This window comes from Phocoena phocoena, chromosome 10 (assembly GCF_963924675.1).
Source record: "Phocoena phocoena chromosome 10, mPhoPho1.1, whole genome shotgun sequence".
Lineage (NCBI taxonomy): Eukaryota > Metazoa > Chordata > Mammalia > Artiodactyla > Phocoenidae > Phocoena > Phocoena phocoena.
Genome location: NC_089228.1, coordinates 82576361 through 82597528, shown reverse-complemented (window position 1 = coordinate 82597528; position 21168 = coordinate 82576361). Strand labels below are relative to the sequence as shown.

General features: G+C 49.9%; 2 protein-coding genes across 5 annotated transcripts; both read right to left on the bottom strand.

Annotated features, from left to right (window-relative positions):
* Positions 1-150: 150 nt before the first annotated feature.
* NRM (nurim) lies at positions 151-3095 on the bottom strand. 4 transcript variants are annotated; one of them, XM_065885455.1, is made up of 4 exons: positions 2944-3095; positions 2189-2385; positions 1408-1584; positions 151-1051 (listed from the first exon to the last, which is right to left on the bottom strand). In XM_065885455.1, the coding sequence occupies exons 1-4, from the start codon at positions 3074-3076 to the stop codon at positions 770-772; spliced, it is 789 nt and encodes a 262-aa protein (XP_065741527.1). In that variant the 5' UTR covers positions 3077-3095; the 3' UTR covers positions 151-769. The 4 variants fall into 4 exon arrangements, with proteins under 4 accessions (XP_065741527.1, XP_065741528.1, XP_065741526.1 ...); XM_065885454.1 differs by having other exon boundaries at positions 770-1051; positions 1408-1602; positions 2944-3076; XM_065885456.1 differs by lacking the exon at positions 1408-1584 and having other exon boundaries at positions 2944-3085.
* A 3146-nt stretch (positions 3096-6241) lies between these two features.
* Positions 6242-16683, bottom strand: MDC1 (mediator of DNA damage checkpoint 1). Its single transcript, XM_065886468.1, has 15 exons — positions 16545-16683; positions 15588-15968; positions 15433-15502; positions 13663-15137; positions 13087-13152; positions 12832-12921; positions 11654-12451; positions 11453-11544; positions 10766-11004; positions 8428-10657; positions 8227-8346; positions 7912-8094; positions 7560-7685; positions 7351-7461; positions 6242-6409 (listed from the first exon to the last, which is right to left on the bottom strand). The coding sequence occupies exons 1-15, from the start codon at positions 16681-16683 to the stop codon at positions 6242-6244; spliced, it is 6288 nt and encodes a 2095-aa protein (XP_065742540.1).
* Positions 16684-21168: the final 4485 nt, after the last annotated feature.

The window sequence follows — 21168 nt, the reverse complement described above, 5'->3', positions numbered from 1 at the left end:
GGGAAGGGGGGTGGGGCGGTCCGCGGGGAGTGGCCGCCACCCAGCGGTCATCAGAGGGCGCGGCCGATGCCCAGACTCGAGTCTGGCTCGCCTGTCCTTCCCAGAGGCAGCCCTGCAGCTTGAGAGACACTGACAGACTGCATGCTACACGTAGAAAAACCAGGCTGAATTTTATTTTCCTGTAGCGCGAGTTACTCGGGAGAGCAGGGAGCCCTTAGTCACCCGAATTAAGAGCAGGAGAATCTGCTCAACTAGGTTCATGAGTCTGGAGCCCAGGGGCAGGGCCTAGGGAGCTGGAAAGGCCAGTGGGGCTGGGCCGCAGCTGCAAGGTGTGGAGCCTGATGGGGCAGCCACTATCGTCAAACTTGCGGATCTTGGTCCAGCTCCTAGGAGGGGAGCTAGACGTGGAGAAGAGGATCCTTGAGGCGCAGAGGCCAGAAATAGGACCAGGGGAGTGGTCAGGCCAGACCCTTCTCCTTGTGAGGAGGTTGTTAATGGAGGGTCAAGCCCTAAACTCTGAGGAGACAGATAAGTTCCCCACTCCCTCTTCCTGGCTGGTGAGAAGCGGCCCTTGGAGTCCAATGGCTGAAACTCAGAATTTAAGATATGGAGCTGGACCCAAGGAGTGGAGGCTCAAACAAGGGAAGGGACAGCTCCTTCAGTCCATGGATTTGGGCCTCTGGTCTGAAGCAGCCAAGGTCTGGATGTTAAGGGGATTTGGAATTGGAGGGGAAAAGGAAGTACAGGGCTTAGAACGAGGGTTAGCCCCTCACTCGGCCTCCCCGTCCTGGGGCCGGGAGAGCAAGTGGAGTTTTCTTTGCAGCTGGGCCCGGAGGTAGCGGAGATCTTGCTGGTCAAGTCCGTGAGCCAGGCCCAGGTAGAGGGTAAGGAGGAGAGCAAGGAGGAGGCGGTCAGTGCCCAGGGTGGGCACCACCCATAGCACAGTCAGCAGCTCCACACACACTGGGTGGCGCAGGTGGGAGAAGAGTCTCAGAGCCCGGGGAGACTTCAGGGCCAGAGGCTCGCCCAGCCCCAGCACATGGTAGTACACCTAAGAGAGGGAGAATGGCTTAGAAATGGAGTCAAGCCCTTGTCGCAACTTAGCTGCCTCTTTCCTCCCCTTCCAGGCACCCTCCTTTCTATAACGCAGGCCCAGGAACCACCCTTCTGAGACTGGGGTCCCTGACCCTCATCTCTGGTCCATGAAACTTCCCCAGGCCCAGGAAGCCCATGGTTTCTGGCCTTTGAGCGAGGGCTAAGGGGAGACTATCTTACAAGAAAGGGAGGTGAGGGAGTCAAAAGCAAGAGGCAGGTGGAAGAGTAGGGGAGGAGGAGGGACATCCTTGGAGGGGAAAGAGGTATTCTAGAAAGGATCAGAGGTTTGGGGTAGGGATCTGGGAGCCTCACCTGTTTGAGGCCCATGAGCTCTGCGTAGTCAAAGACGAGAAGGATGCTGAAGATGAGGAGCCAGGAAATGACGTGGAGCACAAAGCAGAGGAGGGGCACCCAAGTGGCCCATGGCTCGGCCCGAGCCTCCCACAACACGGGGCCCCTGGGCACGGGCTCCCAGTACCGCATCACCAGCTGAAGGAGGATGAGGGACTGGGTATCCCAGCAGCCCACCCTTGAAAGACCTAGACCCAGAGGCTGCCCCCATCCCAGGCTGGCCAGCTGCTCTCCCCGCCTCTACCATGAGAATGTTCAACATGTGGAGGGTACTGGGTGGGGTCCCAAGTATGTAAGAATGACTTGTCTGTACTCTGAGGACTTAAAGAATGGATGAGAGTCACCAGATAGGTACACAAAGTAGCCTAGGCCAAGCACCCACTGAGAAACAGATGAGTACTAACTGGGAAGCTTTCTCTTGTGACCTAGGGAAGTGCTTTTGAAGACAGGATAAGACTGAAGAGGAGTTAACAAGGGAATCTCAAGCAGGACAACGTGAACAAAGTTGCAACGGTGAGAATGCACATATCATGCTCGGGGAATGACAAGCAGTACACCATTCTTGATAAAAAGTAGGATATGTGCTGTGGAGGAATGGGAGCTGAGATTACAGTCCTGAACACCCTTAGTTCTCCTCCTAAACCCATGTTTTATCAGAAGCCTAAGGTCCTTGCCTCTCCGGTCGACGGAATCCTTCCCACAGATTGTTTCCCTTGAGGACTCAGTTGCCAGGGCTTCATACCTGCAAGGCCAGGGCAGTGCATGCCACGTACAGAGACCTCTGAAGGACCCCAAAGTACCGGGACATCCATGACTTCACTGTCTCAGTTGCCATGAGGCTGTGTTGCCCCACAAATAGTAGCAGGAGCCCCAGATCCCAAGCCAGGGGGACAAGAATGCTTTGGTCCTGCAGGGCAGCCAGCCATCCCTGGCGGGCATCTAGCGGGAGTTGGAGAAAGGGACAAAAGATCAAGAAGACTGTGGGAAAAACTCCCTACTCTTATCTCCTCTTGGGACCCCAGGCCATGTCCCTTAATGCTTTCAAGAGCCTTAATGCTTCCTCTCTAGGCTTTGCCCACCTCACTTTTCTATTCCCTGTTTCTTCCCTCTTCCCCAGGCCTCCTTCAGAGCTGCGGAAGAGGATTCATGCTGGTCAGTCACGAAAGGCATGGCTGGAGTGCCCTTCTTGTTTCGGTTCTCTAAATGCTCCCTCTTTATAACACTCTCCATAGTCCTCTTTACTAAACCTTTCCTTAGAATACTCTGCTTATCGCCCTCTCTCCCCCTCAGTCCTCACTCTCCCGCCTCTCCAAACCGCTAATCCCTGAGTTGCTAATTTAGCCCTCTGGTGTCCCCTGCAGCGTCTCGGCGGCTTTCACGGTTCTAGTTACCTCTCCTGGACTTCCCCTGTCATTTGTCTCCAAGCCCCGCCCCCGCTCCCTCTGCTCCGGCTCCACCTTCCTACCCCAGAGCTCATCCTCGGTCCCTCCCGCTCACCAGGACCACCAGACTCCGAGATTCCTCCAAGAAGTGGCCGAAGGGAGGTAAAGCGCACGAACTCCACTCCAGTGCCAAAGGCCAGGATGAAAGAGGCGAGGGCAGCAGGGACGAGGAGCAGTGCAGGGGCCATGGCGAGAAATGGAGGGGTGGGGAAAGGGGCGGGTTTGGGATTCCCGCGGCCGCAGGCTCCGCCCCGACCCCGCCTCCCGCCTGGGACCCTGCCCAGGAGGGCGGGGCTCCCGCGCGCCGACGCCCAGGCTTCCGGCCGGCGCGCGCGGCTCTCTCGCACAGAGCTTCAGGGCTGATCCCTAAGTGCCTTTCCCCGGTCTGCGATCTCCGCGTCACAGAAGGGAATGTTAGAATCCCAAGTGAGAGGTGAGAAGGGCAGCGGTTGTTCAGTCATGCACGTGGTTTGAATCGCAGCTGGGCTAGTTTTCGCATCTAAAATGAAGACAGTTCCTCTCTTGCAGGGTTCTTGCAGAAACGGCATTATGATCCCACCTTCCTTTAACAGCTTTGACTAGAAAACAGCCAGAGTCAAGAGGTTACAAAGCCTCAGCTAACACTTATAATGAACGGTGAGAGAACGGAAGACTGTTGACCCAGGCTGAGAACCCAAAGCTCTGAATCATCCATTACAGCTTGTTAGATGAAAAAGAGTGACTATTTTACCACAAACGCTTAGTCTGTAATTTATTATAAAGCTGATTTGTTGCCTCTCCACTTGCTAAGGGGAGAGAACTTGTCTGTAACACTGAAAGATTTGTTCTATTAATGCCAAAGGCTGTTACTTTGTAAACATGAGAGTAACAACATGTTAAAATATTTGTGATAGAAAACTTTATTACAGTTGTAAACTTTGTAGTATGTTAATTTTATCCAAGCTTGTGATAATTAACTACCTATACAACCCCATTAGACTCCACTTACTAGTCAGAAAGCACTAAGATCTTTTGTCCAAAATTTTCCCTACAGACCTGTTTGTAATACCTACAAGACTAACATTCACATCTAAAAATCAAAGTAAAGTAAGGTTTTTCTCCATTAAAGATCATGGAGCTAAGGACCTGGTCACAGTAGCTATGACCATAGTGAGGAACCTAGAGATCAGGAAGCTAATTCCCTCAGCTAATAGATAGAAGAAACATAGGCCTAAAGAGATCAAGAAAATTTCCCACAGGCTCTACATTCCTTCTCCCTCCCGGAGGCTTAGTATTCCCATTCTCCTCCAAATCAGTGCTATTTTATACTGTACCAGACATCATTATGTTTTCCCTCCTGATTCACTCTCCATCCTGCTTTCTGCCTCAGGAAGTTGTCCTGAATGGACTACATCAAAGAAAATCACAGCATTTGAGGGAAGCCTTTCTATGTAACTGTTCCCTCCTCTCAACCTTTTGTGTTTACAGGTGGCCACAACAGAGCTGTGGGTACTGGCAATATTCTTTGTGATTTCCCTACACTCTGCCTACTTATAATTTTCACTTCATTAAACTCTCTCCAAATTATCCTAATTTGACTGTGCCATAGTTTCCTCTTAGGATCCTGACTGACAGAGACATTTATTACACAATGTGCTATGAGCTGTAGGGTTCATTGGAAGTGTAAGAAAAGATCTCTCTTCTCTAGAAATTTAAATCGGGGCACTTAAATTGTACCAGTCATGAAGTGGGTGTGCACGAGTGCTAAGTGGGGCTACAGAGACAGCAGGTGCTGTAAGGAATCCAGTGGACCTCAGGGACACAGGCAGCTTCACAAAGTACAAGGCTTTGAGCAGTGCAAGGGGACTAATATTTATCTGGGTCCTACTGTGTGCCACACCCACTATGGCTATGCTTAATATATATTGTGAGATGAGGTATGTCTAAAAGCCAGCAGCACAGTGTTTGGCAAAGCTCATGCTGTTTCTACTACACCAAAGTTTTCCAAACTTAAGTATAACTTACCTGCAGAAAAGTGCCCAAAACTAATCAGTATTTTTTAAATTGAAGTGAAATTCACATAACATGAAATTAACCACTTTAAAGAGAACAGTCCAGTGTCATTTAGTACATTCATAATGTGTGCAACCACCACCTCTGTCTAGTTCCAAAGCATTTTCTCTTCACCCCAAAATAAAACCCTGTACCCATTAAGCGGTCATTCCCCATTTTCTCTCCCTGCCAGCCCTGGCAACCACCATCTACTGTCTCTGTGGATTTACCTATTCTGTGTATTTCCTACAGGTGGAGTCATACAACGTGACCTTTTGTGTCTGGCTTCTTTTACTTAGCATAATGCTTTTGAGATTCATCCTCAAAACACCGTAGCACAATTAGTACCTCATCCCCTTTTATGGCTGAATAATATTCCATTGTATGGATATGCCACAACTTGTTTATCCATTCATCTGCTGATGAACATTTGTGGTGTTTTCATCTTTCGGCCCTTGTGAAAGTGTTGATATGAACATTTGTATACAAGTATTTGTCTGAACATCTGTTTTGATTCTTTTGGCTATATACCTATGAGTAGAATTGCTGCGTCATATGGTAATTCTATAATTAACTTTTTGAGAAACTGTCAAACTGCTTATCACGTGGATGAATCATTTTACATTCCCATGAGCAATGTAGATGGGTTCCAATTTCTCTACATCCTTATAATCAACCAACTTCTAAAATTTACAAAATAAAACTGTACTACACCATAAGGCACATAGTGAATATTTATTTATCACAGAGGTTAAGCCTAAGCTAACTTTATAAATACTGGAAAAGCAGGCCAGGAAAAAAAAAAGGGCAGAGATTTGCTCAACGTCAAAGCTAAAGGATGCTTCTAACGAGATGGGGCAAGGAGAGGGGAAAATATTTTAGTAGCATTCCATAACTCCACCCTCAAATTTACTCACTCCAAGCATTCTTTCAAGTTCTGGACACTAAAATTGTTTCCACTATCTTTTGCAGGGTGAGTAAGAATCCCAGTAAGAAAAGAAGAGGAGAAACAAATGGTTTCCAAACAGGAAGCAGGACACTGCGCGCCATAGAGCAATAAGCACATCAGTCCGGCTAAATGTGAGCAGCGACTTAAGATATCTGAGCACGGGATTGGCCGACTTTAAGTGGCCATTTAAGAAAACTGTGGCTCCCAATCTCCCTGTCTTTGTTTACCAGCAAGCTTTTCAGCCCCACCCATGTTCCAAGACAAATGAGATCAGTACACCCCAATCCTTTCTAAAGCCCTAAGTTCTTTCTTCCAAATATTTCTAACACTTTATATATTGGTCTGGAAGGAAAAGCATACTGGGGTGGGGTTTTCAGGTGGATGACACTTCCAAAGTGGAGAGGACAAAGGCCTCTGGCTTGGCTTCCTGCTTTAGTACTCCTGTGAGCAGGAACTCAGGTGAGAGGATGGGCAGCCCAACCCGAAATGGAATGGCACATCGAGGGAAGTCCTGGGAACATGTGATCACAACTCTCTGAGGCTGGAAGAAAGAGAAAACAGAAAGTCAGGGGTGAAAAAGAATCCTAGAAGTAGGTTCGGGACCCACTAATCAGTCTTAGCAGCACAAAAACAACCTCCTGACGGGAAGCCATATGACACACACTGTCTATGAAGAGCTCTTGCCACAAAAGTTGAACCTGAATTTGTTCAACCTTTTAAAGTTAACTACGATTTACAGGAAATATAAAAGATAGAAAAACAAGATTAATGACACAACAAGGGAGCAAACAGAAAAATCCAGACTGTGGAACATTCTAAAGGACAAGTGACCTAGTTTCTGCAGGAAGTCAATGGCAGGAAAAAGGCTAGGTGGGTTGGGGGGTATGCTCTAGAGTAAAAGAAAATTAAGAGATACAGCGCAATTGTGGGGATACATGGACCTTGTTTGAGTCCTGATTTGAACTGTAAAAAGACATTTTCAGATGACTTGAGAAAGTTGATTAATGGAGTAAGACGAAGTGACCAGGAAACAATTGTTAATTTTGTTATTGACCAATAACGGCATGTGATTATGTAAGAAATGTACATATTTCTTAGAGATGTATATTTTAAATATGTAAGAAAAAATAATAATGACCTTTGCAGTTTCCCTTAAAAATTTCAGCAAAGAAAATGAAAGAAAAAGGGAAAAAAAATAGAGCAAATGCAGCAAAACCTAAATTAACCTGTTGAATCTGAGTGATTGGTATATGGAGGTTCGCTACATATTCCCTCTCCCTTTGTGTATATTTCAAAAAAATTGTATATACAAAAATAAAAATAAGTCCATTTGGTATCAGCAGACCTCTTCCTTCTCTATCCCTCTCTATACCAGAGGTCTTCCCCCAGCCTCTCACTACTCCGTGTTCCCATCTAACCTGTTCCCATTCCAGCCACCTCTCTAACTACCACCTCACCAGATCCTGAACACACCACCCCTACCTTATAGGACCGGGGCATGCTGGGTAGGACGGTGCCTCCACAGCAGCTGATGATCTCCCCCATCTGAGGTGGTGGTGGCTGGACCCCTGGGGTCACGTGAATCTCATAGCCCTAGGAGGAAGAGAATGGTGGAGACAGTAGATGATGCACTGAGAGGCCGTGGACCGCTGGGCAACAGCTGAAGTGTGGGGCAGAAGATGGCCTCTCACCTCCAGCAGCCTTCGCTCCCGAGCCCGGCTCAGGGCCTCCCGAAGGCTGAAGCCAAAGTTCTTCTCCTGCTCAGGATCAGTCACCACATATTCAGCCGGGGGCAAGAAGCAACCTGCCTTGTGGGACTAAGGACGGTAACAGTCAGTATCAAAGCTCAGCCCAGCCCTTCACCCAGCTCTTCTTTCTAGTGTTTACAGGGAGCTCAGGAAATGTTTTCAGAATTAAGCCTTCTGCTTCACTAACCTCGTCTTCCTGTACCCACGTTCCTCCCACCGCTTTCTACAGACCCATGTGAGCAGCCTTCTCCCGCCACTATCTCTACGGGTCTGTCATCATCTCCTGGCCTCTCACCTGGTGCAGCCAGTCCAGGGAGAGGATGGGGATGCCCCGCCCCAGGGCACACAGGAACTTGACTGTCCGGCGGATCCGATCTGTCACCAGGTGGGAAGCCTCAGCCACTGAGCTGGCCAGACTGCCCCCCAGGGCCAGCACTGCCCGCTCTCCATGAGCATCCACCACGCCTGTGAAGAGCACCTGTGAAAGGGGTTAGCCAGAGCTGGTCACGGCAACCAGCGCCATCGGCACCCATCTCCCAAATCCCCTGGGTCTCCTCCCGTCCTACCACATCTCCATCTCCCACAAAGCCCCAGAGCCCTTCTCTCCTACTTTGGGGGCCGTGGACTCTTGGAGAGGTTTGGTCCGTCGCAGGCTGCGGCTTGGTATTTCCCGGGGCTCCTCCTCTGTCTGCTCTCTCTTTCTCTTGCCTGGTCCTGGAATCACTACATCCTGGGGTTGAGAGAGAACTTGGTGGGAGTTTCCAAGCCCCCAAGCTCTTTCTAAACTAGGTGACTCCAGCCCCCTCCTCACCTCTTCCTTCCTCTGCTTCGCTGCAGGATTTTCTTCTTCTTCCTTAAGGAATGCCGTCTTCTGGGGAACTTCTCCTCTTTGGAGCCGTTTTTGAAGTGGAGGTGAGTCTGCAGTAGCTAAAGGCCTCTTGCGATTTTGAGAGGCCTCAGGCTGGGGCTCTGGGGTGAAGCCAGATCTATCTGCTGCCTCCCCCTTTGGGATCTGGGGAGCACGAGTGGGTGCCTCGGGAAGCTGGGCAAAGGCAGGCTCAGGAATGGTGCTGAGGGACTCGGCTGCCCTCACTGCCCCTCGTCTCTGGTCCCTTGAGGAGTTAGGTTCGGAGGGTGCAGAGTAGGGTTCATGAACGTGAGCTGTGAGAGACCCATGTTTCCTAGTGGCCCTTGGCCTCCTGCTGCAATTGGCTTCAGGGATGGGCTCAGGGGGAATAGGCTCTCCTGTGGGGACTGGAGAGTGGGACTCAGGGGTGGTAGGAACTGGCACAGCATTTACTGTAGAAGACCTTAGTGTCCTGCTCTGACCACCCTGAGCTATGACTTTGGGGGTGACAGGCTGCTCTGTGGGGGACGAAGGTTCAAGGTCAGGAGCTGTGGGTTCAGTTGACTGGGATGTCTTGACAGAGGACCTTTGTGTCCTGCCCCGAGTGGCCTGAGATGTGGGCTCAGGGGTGAGAGACTGGTCTTTAGAGGTGGAAGGCTGGGGCTCAGGAGTTATGGGGACAACTGGTTCAGGGGCCTTAGCAGATGACCTAAGTGTCCTGCCCTGAGGGGCCCGAGATGTGGGTTTGGGGGTGACAGGCTGGTCTGTGTGGGCAGAAGGCTGGAGCTCAGGGGCTGTGGGGACATTTCGTTCAGGGGTTTTGACAGAGGACCTAAGTGTCCTGCCCCGAGTGGCCTGAGATGTGGGTTTGGGTGTGACAGGCTGGTCTGTGTGGGCAGAAGGCTGGAGCTCAGGGGCTGTGGGGACATTTCGTTCAGGGGTTTTGACAGAGGACCTAAGTGTCCTGCCCCGAGTGGCCTGAGATGTGGGTTTGGGGGTGACAGGTTGGTCTGTGGGGGTGGAAGGCTGGGGCGCAGGGGCTGTGGCGATAACTGGTTCGGGAGTCTTGACAGAAGCCCTCTGTGTCCTGCCCCGAGTGGCCTGAGATGTGGGTTTGGGGGTGACAGGCTGGTCTGTGGGAGTGGAAGGCTGGGGCTCAGGGGCTGTGGCGATAACTGGTTTGGGAGCCTTGACAGAATCCCTCTGTGTCCTGCCCCGAGTGGCCCGAGATGTGGGTTTTTGGGTGACAGGCTGGTCTGTGGGAGTGGAAGGCTGGGGCTCAGGGGCTGTGGAGATAACTGGTTCGGGAGCCTTGACAGAAGCCCTCTGTGTCCTGCCCCGAGTGGCCTGAGATGTGGGTTTGGGGGTGACAGGCTGGTCTGTGGGAGTGGAAGGCTGGGGCTCAGGGGCTGTGGAGATAACTGGTTCGGGAGCCTTGACAGAAGCCCTCTGTGTCCTGCCCCGAGTGGCCCGAGATGTGGGTTTGGGGGTGACAGGTTGGTCTGTGGGAGTGGAAGGCTGGGGCTCAGGGGCTGTGGAGATAACTGGTTCGGGAGTCTTGACAGAAGCCCTCTGTGTCCTGTCCCGAGTGGCCGGAGATGTGGGTTTGGGGGTGACAGGCTGGTCTGTGGGAGTGGAAGGCTGGGGCTCAGGGGCTGTGGAGATAACTGGTTCGGGAGTCTTGACAGAAGCCCTCTGTGTCCTGCCCCGAGTGGCCCGAGATGTGGATTTGGGGGTGACAGGCTGGTCTGTGGGAGTGGAAGGCTGGGGCTCAGGGGCTGTGGCGATAACTGGTTCGGGAGCTTTGACTGAAGCCCTCTGTGTCCTGCCCCTAGTGGCCTGAGATGTGGGTTTGGGGGTGACAGGCTGGTCTGTGGGAGTGGAAGGGTGGGTCTCAGGGGCTGTGGTGAAAACTGGTTCGGGAGTCTTGACAGAAGCCCTCTGTGTCCTCCCCCTAGTGGCCCGAGATGTGGGTTTGGGGGTGACAGCCTGGTCTGTGGGAGTGGAAGGCTGGGGCCCAGGGGCTGTGGAGATAACTGGTTCGGGAGTCTTGACAGAAGCCCTCTGTGTCCTGCCCCGAGTGGCCCGAGTTGTGGGTTTGGGGGTGACAGCCTGGTCTGTGTGGGCAGAAGGCTGGAGCTCAGGGACTGTGGAGACATTTCGTTCAGGGGTTTTGACAGAGGACCTAAGTGTCCTGCCCCCAGTGGCCCGAGATGTGGGCTTGGGGGTGACAAGCTGGTCTGTGGAAGCGGTAGGGTGGGGCTCAAGGGGTACAGAAGAAACTGGAGAGGACCCTTGGGGCTTGACTTTGGGTTTTGGGTGAAGAGAGTCCAGCTCTGAGGAAAAGGGAGTCTCCAGAGCTTCCTGACTCTCATTTTGTCTGGTCCTGGGAATGGGCTGTTCTAAAGGAGGTAGAGAGGGCGAAAGGAGGGACTGAGGGGCAGGATGTTTCTGGCTCTGAGAGATGAGGGGGTTTTGGAGAGGCGCTGAAGCCTCCTGCAGTGCAGGAGGCCGACAAGCATCTGGGGATTCCTGATTACCCTGGGGAGAAATGGAAGCCAGTGAGGGAGGAAGAGACAGAGAAGAGAGACAGGACTTGGATACTGTTCTTGATCCTTGTTTATAGAATGTACTCGTGGCATCTCTCTTTCTGTCTGTTCCATTAGACTGGGAATTCCCTCGTTCCCAAAGACCTCTCCCCAAAATGCCAGTATAGTATTCTCAATATATGGATGATTCTAATAAAGAGGACGGTTAGGAGAAAGAGGAAATGGACTTGAAAAAAGGAGCTTTCTGAGTCAGGGATGGGGAGACAGAACTTGGGGAACAGATATGGAAAACAACAGGTGTCAAAGTAAACGGATAGAAGCCAACTAAGGAGCCAACCAAGAAGCCAACTAAGGAGCAGTGAAAATGGAAGAAAAGTTAAACGTATGGGGAAAGGAGTAAATGAAAGCAAGGTCAGGGGAAGGGGCAGTGGAGGAGATACAGAGATGACCTGTGGAGTGGGGAGGTGGGTACAGAAAGCAGCTCTCACCCTGGAAGCCTTCTCAGCAGGTGGCATCTTGCAATTCAAGTAGCCTAGACAGAAGGGAAAGACAAGTAGCTGAGGTCTAAGCAGTCAGTCACTTAGCGGTTGATTATCATGAGGTCTGTGTACCACCTCAGGCTCCCCTCTACCTTCACTTACCTCTCTGCTGCCTCCTGGGGCCCACTGGGGCACCCCTTCCTCCACCTGACTGGCTCCCAGAAGCTATGGGGTCTGAAGCAAGTCCCTGAAGGTCTCCCGCCCCCACTCCAGGCTCTGGTGTCGAACCTGAGGCCTGGCCTTTCTGGTCCTGGCCCCCCGCCTCTGTCTCCCCTGTCTGTGGGCCTCTGTCCAGCATCACTTTGGGTACCTTCCCTTGTAACCCACCTGCCTCACACTCTCTCTCTGCTACTGGTTTCTCTGCTTCTCTGTCAAATATTTCTCTTGTAAGAGCCTGCTTTTCTCTCTCTTTCTCTTGTATTTCCTCGGGTGTCTCAATTTCTACCTTCAAACTCTCCATATCCCTTTCAGTACTTGCACTTTTTACTTTTTTGTCAGACTCTTGTTTCTGAGTATCTCTAGCTAACACCTGTTTTTGTTCTCTGTCCTGTATCCCCCTGGTTGATTCTTCCTCTCCCATCACATCTTCCCTCTCTCCTTCTGAGGGCAGTTTCTCAGTTTCCCTCTCCAATGGCTCTCTCTCAGGGGTCACCCTCTCTGCTGTCTCTCTGGGTGTACCCATGTCTTCCTCCACAGTCTGCATCCCTCTGCCTTGAATCCCCAGTGGCTCTGCATGAACTGGACTCTCTGGATGTTGCTCTTGTGGTGCTGCCGTAGGTGGAGAGGGGCAAGATGCATGGGCTTCAATGTGGGTGGCAATGGGCTGAGGCTCAGAGGCTTCAGACTCTCTCGGACAGAATGGCTGTGTAGCCAAGACCTCCCATGGCTCATCCAAGGAACCTGAAAGCAGAGTGAGAGAGAGAGAGAGAAGAGGGAGGAATGTAGGTTGAAAAGGTAATAGCTTGAGAAAAGATGAAGACAAATTCATGCATAATAAATTTAAATGGGTTATTAAAGGAAAGCTGGGAGTAAGGAAGATAGTCATAACATTTAACATTTGTCTCAAAAAGTAAGCCCAAACCTTCATATAAAAGCTCTCTCAGTAGCCTCTTAAAAACTTATGCTAGACTAGTTGCTCTATGGGTCTGACTTAATATGGCATTTTTTTTCTGATGAGATGGAGGAACATCAGCAAAACGTCAAGGAATATAAAAGAAACGTGTAGAGGGGGAATAAGGATGCCAAGTTAGGGACACAGAGGAGGGGAGAGTTTCTTATACCTGTGGCCTGGAAGCTGCAACGGGAAGGGCCAGGCTCTTGGGGCAGAGTAAACAGGAAGGCCTGGGTGGGTTCATCCTCCATGCTGGGGACTGTTGCACAAAAAAGCATGGCCTGAGCACTGCTCCACAGAACTCCAGGGTCCCATTCTTAGTTTCCCACCCTGACCGTCCCAGCTTTCACACACTTCAAGGACTACCAGTCTGATCTCCAAGCTCCTGTTTGTACCAGTATCCACATGACACAGATGTCCTCACCTTCCAGGCTCTGATTCTCTCTCTCCACAAAGCACTGGGTAGCTTGCAGGTCCATATCTTCAGAATCTGGTGGGGGAGGAATATAGGATAATTAAAAAATCACAGCTGACCCTTAACTCCTTCCTTTTACTCTACTATTCCCTCCTCAGCCCCAACGCCATGCAATAGACTGAATCTCTGTCTCCCCCAAAATTCTTACATTGAAACCTAATTTCCAATGTGAGGGTATTAGGAGGTGGGGCTTCTGGGAGGTGATTAGGTCATGAGGGTGGAGCCCGTGTGAATGGGATCAGTGCCCTTATAAAAGAGACTCCAGAGAGCTTCCTTGGGCCCTTCTGCCACGTGAGGACATAGTGAGAAGATGGCTGCCTATGAAGAAGGAAGCGGGGCCTCACCAGACACTGAATCTGCTGGTATCTTGGACTTCCCAGGCTTTAGAACTGTGAAAAATAAACTTCTGTTGTTTATAAGCTACCCAGTCTATGGTATTTTGTTATAGCAGCTCAAATGAACTAAGATACCCTAGAAGCATTCTTTATTGCAGGGGTTAAGGGAGGAAGAAAGGCCAGCACTAACCATCGTGGTTGTCTCCAGAGTCCATGGTCCTATCCACATGTGGTTCTCTCTCCCTTTCTGTGGGGGTCTGGGCCCCCCGTCTCTGTGGCTGGGTGGGTTCCCCTGGAGTGACTGTGTCCACCACCAGATCTGCTATGTTATTCCTTGAGACAGGGAGAAGGTCCTGCTCCACTTGGGCCGCAGGTGACCCACCCTGGGCCCCAGCCATAAAAGCCCTGCCCTGTTCAAGAACAGCTACAGCCCACTCTGTCCCAGTATCTTCTTCTGCCTGAAGCTGGCTCTTTCTTACATCTGCCACTGCTGAGGCTGCTAAGGATGTGTTCTCCTCCGCATCTGGGTCACAGTCCCTAGCTAGAGGAGGCCGGGCTTCTTCTAGATACACCACAGGCAGCTTTGCTGGGCCTCCTTCAGCTTCCACATCTGTTTGATGTGTCCATGCTACAGGTACTTGATGCTTCTCCAGAAGTATAACAGCTGGCCCTGGTGGGACTTCCTCCACTACTTGTGTGTTGATATGCACTGTGGCAGAGGCTTGGCTTCTCTCCAGGTGGAACCCTGGTGAGCTCTTCTCTTCCGTTACCTCTGTATCACTGTCCCTGAGGGGAGGATGACTCTTTTCTGAATATGCCTTGCCCGTGTGACCCCTGGGAACAGTTCCTGTCTTCTCCACTGGGAGCCCCTTTTCCTTCACGTCTGTGTCACTGTCTCTCCCAGCAGAGGCTTGGCTTTGCTCCAGAAGGGCCACCCGTTGGGCCCTATCGTCTTCTGCATCTGGATCTCTGTTCCACGCAACAGCCCGGCTCTCTCGTAGATGTGCCAGCGTGAGCGCTGCTGAGACTTCTTCCTTGTCATCTGTATTGCTATCGATCACGACGGAGGCTCGGCTTTTGTCCAGAGGGACAGTCAGGGGGGCCTCCCCCTCCTCTATATCTGTATCACTACCAGCCAGGCTCTCCTGCTGATGTGCCACGCCAGGTGCCCGAGGACTCTCTGTACCAACTTCATGGAAGCTGTGCCTCTTCCTCACAGGAACTACAGCTGGGGTCGCAGGGATCCCCTCTTCTTCCACATCAGTATCACTGTCTATGAAGCCACAAGGCTGGGCCCTTTCCAGATGGACCCCAGTGAGCCTTCTCAGAGGCCCGCTCTCATCATCCACATCTGTGTCACTGTCCTCTCCAGTAGGCTGGCTCCTCTCCAGAATCACTCCAACTGGAACCACCCTACTCCTCGCGCTCCTCTCAACTTTCGTGTCATTGTTCTTCTCCTTCACTGAACACTGATCCTTTTCAAGCTGGATTCCAGTTGTGACAGGTTTAGGCTGTTCTGTCTCTGCAGCGGTGACTCTTCTGGCAGCTGAGGAGCCCTCCCCTGCTCCTGGTTGCTGACTTTCTTCCTCATCTGTGTCACTGTTCAAGTTGAAGGCAAAAGGTGGCCCAGGGATATCCAGGGGAGAGGAAGATCCCTCTTCATCGCTGTGAAGGGAAGAGAAGAGAGAGTCTATAGAATCTATTTCCCCAGAAGGGATACCTCACTCAACTAGGAGCTCCTTGAGGGCAGACATGAGGTAGTATTTTCTTTTCTATCTCCAGCAGTTAGTTTTCTACTTGGCACATCAGAGGTGCTCAATAAAAATTCAGTTGATTGAATGAGTATGTGTAGTTCCCCAGCCCAGACTTTCATGGTAATAAGTTCTCGTAGAGATGGATCCTCCAGCCCCTGATTCCTCCTTCTTTTGAGGACTCAGGTGTCTGGCCCTTTGGCACTCACCTCTCTGGAACTACTGTTGCCAAAAAGGAGGTCCTTGGTCCTTTCACCACACACTTTTCAGAAAGAGAATCTGTCAGTTGTAGAAAGGAATAAGTTGACAGTTTTACACTCACAATCCCCATCTCCTCACCCGCCCTCCCAATACACAAACTTACCTACTTCTTCCTCTGAGTCCTCAGCCAACAGAAGCCTGTGGGGTTGAGTTCCTCCCTGTACCCCGGGTGTCTCCTCTATAGTTAGAGGGCCCCGGGAGACAAAGGGCAGGGGGACATCCAAGCGATGGTACTGGCAGGGCAAGTCAGCAAAGAGAATCAACTCCCGGTCCCTCAAACGATGACTCACCCCAGGGCCCAGGACCTTAGGAGGCCTCAGGATTTGAGTACCATTGAGGCTTCCACAATCCCGGAGGACAGGCGCCTTGTCCCAGGCCAAGATTTCAATCACCGCATGTTGTTTGGAGATAGATGAATAGGGCAGGGCCACAGAGCAATCAGGCATTCGGCCTACCACATTCTTCCCAAGGTATAATGGGAAATCTAAGAATTAGAGAGGTATATGGGTTCCAAGGCCAGAGTCCTGACCTTCTATTAGGAAAATGTTCCTGTTAAGTACCTCACTACTCACTCAAGGTCCCCCCATGCATTAGAAAAATAAAAGGCCCCAGGATAACTAGCTAATAAAGAATATATGCAATGCATTATTCATAATCAATACCCCATCCATCCACACTGGATTATTTTCTATTGTAAAATATACATAAAATTTACCATTCAGCCAACTTTTCAGTGTACAGTTCAGTGACGTTAAGTACATTCACATTGTTGTGCAAAACATCACCACCACCCATTTCCAGACCTCACTGGATTTTTATCTGAATCCCTTCATCTTCTCCTACCAAAGTAAAAGCACCCCCATTGAGTCCAGGGCACTTGCCTGGAGCAATCAGATCAATCAGCCCCCTCTTCTCCATTCCCAGTAAAACCTTTTTTCAGATCTCCCAGATGCATATCTAAGCTTGCAACCCTCCAATTACCTCGCCACAGAAATAAGAGGCCTAAAAAAGAAAAAAAGAAAAAGAAATACCAGTACTTCAGCACACAATAACCCCTGACCTTTTTCTGGTCCATAGGAACTACTGAAGATACGCAGTCGCCCAAGGGGCTCCAAGCTACACCCCAAAGATTCACTGGGTCTCTCTTCAACCTCCTCCTCTTGTTCAACTTCCCAGTTAATAACCTGGGTGTCTTCCATGATCTGAGGAAAAAACACATTATTATCACCTCTTTCAGTGGGTCACACCACACAGCCTCAGAGAGGAGACTGCTAACTGCTGTAAACCTGGATAGCTATGGAGGCTGATGCTTCCCTTTCTGCCAATCATTCTGTTGTTATTCTTCTGAAGCATTTAAGAAATATCTTTGACCATGATACGGAATAAGAAATAAATATTATAGAGTCCCCAGTACAGAAATATATACAAAAACACATGCTTGGGACTTCCCTGGTGGTCCAGTGGTAAAGAATCTGCCTCCCAACGCAGGGGACTCAGGTTCGATCCCTGATCAGGGAACTAAGATCCCACATGTCGCGGGGCAACTAAACCTGTGTGCCACAACTACTAAGCTCAGGCGCCTCAACTAGAGAGCCTGCGTGCCACAAACTACAGAGCCCACGTGCCCTGGAGCCTGCGTGCCACAACTAGAGAAGAGAAAACCCGCACACTACAACTAGAGAGAAGCCCCGGCACCGCAATGAAAGATCCCGCATGCCTCAGTGAAGATCCCGCATGCTGCAACTAAGACCCGACACAGCCAAAATTAAATAAATAATAAATAAATAAATCTTAAAAAAAACAAAAAACAAAAAAACCCCCACATGCTTATTTATAGACAAATGTTTTGAGAAACAATGTTAAGCCTTTATACAACACACTGGTAGTTGTCATTCTGTTTTTTTCTCTTCTCAATTCTTTAAACGCCGATTTGCAATCCATTAAATTGATTTCACTATCCACTATTGGGATAACTTTTGCCAAACACCAACTATGTATCAGGCATAGTAGCCGTGAGGCAGGCGTTTAGGACACTAAGGCTAAAAATATTCAATCAGGATAACATAGCAGGTAAATGAAAAGGGTAGGAATAAATGTGCTTCTGGCTGCAAAGCCCATGCTTTTTACACTTTATCAGATCATCTCAGTGTGATCAGACTAAACTGCAAAAAATCATAACAGCCAAAAGAGAGGCTTGGTAGGTGTCAAGCACTGCTCTAAACACTTTATATTCACTGACTTATTTAATTATCACAAGAACCCTGTAAACTATTATTATTACTTTTTTTTGGGGGTTGTTTTCCTTTTGGACACGCAGCATGGCATGTGGGATCTTAGTTCCTCGACCAGGGATCAAACCCCTGGCCCCTGCAGTGGAAGCACGGAGTCCTAACCACTGGAGCGCCAGGGAATTCCTTCTTATTACTTTCTATTTCTCAGATAAAGAAACTGCAATACAGATGGATTAAGGAATTTGTCCAGGACCACCCAGATAATGTCTCTCCTCTGTTTAATATTCTTTGATGGATTTCCATGCCCATAGGATAAAATAAAATCTAAACTCCTTAGCAAGACCCTCCACAATCAGAACCTCATATCCTCAAATGTATGTCCCACCCGCACCTCACCCAAGCCTATGATTCAGCCACATGGACCTTCTCCCCAGTCTCTGAACACATTGCTCCCTTTCATCTGCAGGCCTTAGCCAGCTCCTTAGCCCTTTGCTCATAGTTTTCTGGTCCAAATCCTACCCATCCTTTACAATTCAGTTCAAATGTCACTACCTCAGCAAAGCCTTGCCTGGAGTCTTCTCTGCTTTCTGGTGTTCCCCATGTTCCTAAGTGTTTCACGGTGGTTGGTGGACTTGTACTTAACCTGATAGCTATCACCATAGTGTAACTATTACATTCCATTTCTGCCTCACACCCCCCCCCCGAGAACTGGACACGGCAGAAGAACTCTGTCTTTTCCCCACGGGTCCATCATATTCATTCAACAATTTTTGCGCACCTGGTATCGCTGTAAGTATTCGGGATACATTCCTGAACCAAAGTAAAATTAACTCTGCCCTCCTGATTAAAGAACAAATAAGATGAAAACTCAAAACAGTATGAAAGATGCTACTCTAAACGGAAACTGTTGACAGGTTGGGAAAGTAGGACACCTCCATGGAGATAATGTAAACTCCGTTCTTAAGACTGGCGAACTCAGCTGGTACCCATGACCCTCGTCTCCAATCCATGGGCCACCACCTTTGATCTCCCTCCATCCCATGGGTTCCCTCCTAGCCCAACGGCTCCCTGTGTCTTCATACCTAAGGTCAGGGAGGAGCGTCAGGTAAGGATGAGTATTATAAACCGAGCAGCAAATTTCCAAGTATCCTCCGCCCAGTCGTACCCAAGGCACGCCCCTCCCGCCCACCGGGGAAAACCAAGATGTCAGCCGGGGAGCCTTGGGCGAGGCCCCCCAGAACTCACCTACTTTGAGTCCCCGCGCGCGCCACCAGTAACGGCCGCGACCGGGGTGGCGCGAGTGCCTGAGCGGGGCGGGGGCCGATTCGCTGATTGGCTCCTGCCGCTGTCTTTCACAGCCCGGCTGCACGCCGACAGTGCAAGCCGCCAATTCGGAGGCACAGTCAGAGCCCCGCCCCGTCCCCGCCCCCTTACAGCTCAAAGGGGCGGCTTCTAAGGGGAGGCTGAGATCAGTTGGCTGAGGCTGTAATCAGAGGCCGCCGAAGGCGCACAGAATAGCGCACCTCGATTGGGTAGCTCCAGAGGACAACCCACTGCCGCTTCACCGCACCGCCCACTTCCCGCGCAGATTTCCAAATCGCGACCACAGAGTCTGGCCGCCAGCGACGGATAGAGGGGCTTACCATAGTCGTCGCCCCAAGCATCTAGTACGGCCAGAGCGTCCTCCCCCGGTCCTCCCAGACATGGAGTCCGCTGACTCATGAGAAATGAAAATGGGTTGCGGGTTGCAGTCGTGGCTGAAGGCTGCAGTTTGGAAAATATCCCGTAGGCGTGGCGCTCGAGGACTCATTGCAATGGAAGTCATTTTCTTATGAGTTAGCTCGTCTTGAAGTCATGTCATTTCCTCTCTGACAATACATTCCTGATGGACATTTTGAGGTCATTCCCCAAGAGTAAAGATCCCTAGGCAAACAGAACTGTTTCGTTAACCATCTTGAAGGCTGACCGAGTTCTTTGAAGGGTTCAAGGATGATAAATATCATTTATTTCATTAAATGTCATACTAAGACAAGAATAATAATTTGACATGAATAATTTAGGAAGACCTTTTGCATTCTTATCTCACTTCATTCTGACTACAATAGGCAGAAATAGGTTTTATAGAAAGAATCGGAGCTCTGCCGATAACTTGCCTACAACTAATGTAAGGTAGAGACAAATTGAAACCAGTTCCCTAATTGTAAATCCTGAACTCTCTTCACTACCACAAAATACGTAATTATTTTCATTGTGATCATGCCGTAAAACATGAACATTCTATTTTAAGTGGGTAGACGGGTCTTACACAACTTGTTCTTTTATTTATAAAACGACTGAGAAATGTGTGTTGAATCCAATGTGAATTAACAATGATGACCTTGATATAACATGTCCTTTATCACAGGGCTTACCACACTCAATTATTGTTTATACACTTCTCACGAAATTGCAAGATCCTGGAGAACAGTGAGCTACTTCTTAATCATTCGTGTATCCCTAGCTCCTGGTTTGGTGGACACTTAGTATCTCTCAAGTTGAACTAATCCCTGAGATGAAACATGCCACTCAGACTTCAGCTCATCCAGTTTTTCCCCCATCACCTCCCTACCCCTTTTATTTCAATCCTGAGGCTCCTGGAAGGTTGCAATGGTCGGCCACCTAGTCAGTGAAATCAGTGAACTGAAAAAACACTGACTTCATCAGTGTCTAGAGAGGCAGGCTGGAAGACACTGAAATTCTATCAGGTATCTCACCCCATAGTTCTCCGCTGGACAATACAGTGTGTTAAACGCTGCTCTAAGGCCCAGACCCCCCACATGGACAGACACTTCTGGCATATCAACTTCTCTAAACCATTCAACTTATTCTTGAACATACCCTTCACACAATTACTTCTCTATCTTGAAAAGCCCTTGCTGCAATTTTGTTTCTAAACATTATCATTAGAAAACTCCCAAGGAAATAGCAGGAGGGCAATCCCCTCCTTCTTCCTGAGGTATCTGGGGGAGCAGCAGTTTACTGAAGTTCATGCCTTGGGTCACCAAAGGACCAGCTGTTAGATAGCAGATCAGGATGCCGCATTTCTCCCCTGTTTTCGCTGAGCTAAGCAGTCCTGTCTTCCCAAGAGCTACCGCAGCGGGGAGCTTTCAGGGCGTGCCCCCACTCCACCTTCCAACGCCTGGCACCCCCGGGTTCCCAATTTCTGTATCCGTAAACTACTCTCTTTTTATACCAGAAAAGTCAGGCATAGAGGAAGAAACCCTTGCGCAAGGTCATTTTTCATTAAAAACTCCCAAAACAAAACCCCCATACCCAGTACCCACCCATTTGTTCTTTCATTTTGCAGCGTGGACAACAATAGAGGACTACAACTCCCAGGGAGGACTGCGCTCGTCCCGCCGAGCAGGGACCAATGGACGTCTGATACATGACCAGCACGGACTAATCAGGGCC

What these genes read in the sequence shown, in the direction of transcription:
- MDC1 (XM_065886468.1), bottom strand. Translation starts at nt 16,683, where the DNA reads ATGGAAGACACCCAGGTTATTAACTGGGAAGTTGAACAAGAGGAGGAG. An exon ending in CTCTGGAGACAACCACGATG is followed by an intron (nt 13,153 to 13,662) that starts GTTAGTGCTGGC and finishes CTCCCCCACCAG; the next exon opens with ATTCTGAAGATATGGACCTG. An exon ending in CCCTGGACTGGCTGCACCAG is followed by an intron (nt 7,686 to 7,911) that starts GTGAGAGGCCAG and finishes TACCGTCCTTAG; the next exon opens with TCCCACAAGGCAGGTTGCTT.
- NRM (XM_065885454.1), bottom strand. Translation starts at nt 3,076, where the DNA reads ATGGCCCCTGCACTGCTCCTCGTCCCTGCTGCCCTCGCCTCTTTCATC. An exon ending in CTCGGAGTCTGGTGGTCCTG is followed by an intron (nt 2,386 to 2,943) that starts GTGAGCGGGAGG and finishes AACTCCCGCTAG; the next exon opens with ATGCCCGCCAGGGATGGCTG. An exon ending in GCACTGCCCTGGCCTTGCAG is followed by an intron (nt 1,603 to 2,188) that starts GTATGAAGCCCT and finishes TGGGATACCCAG; the next exon opens with TCCCTCATCCTCCTTCAGCT.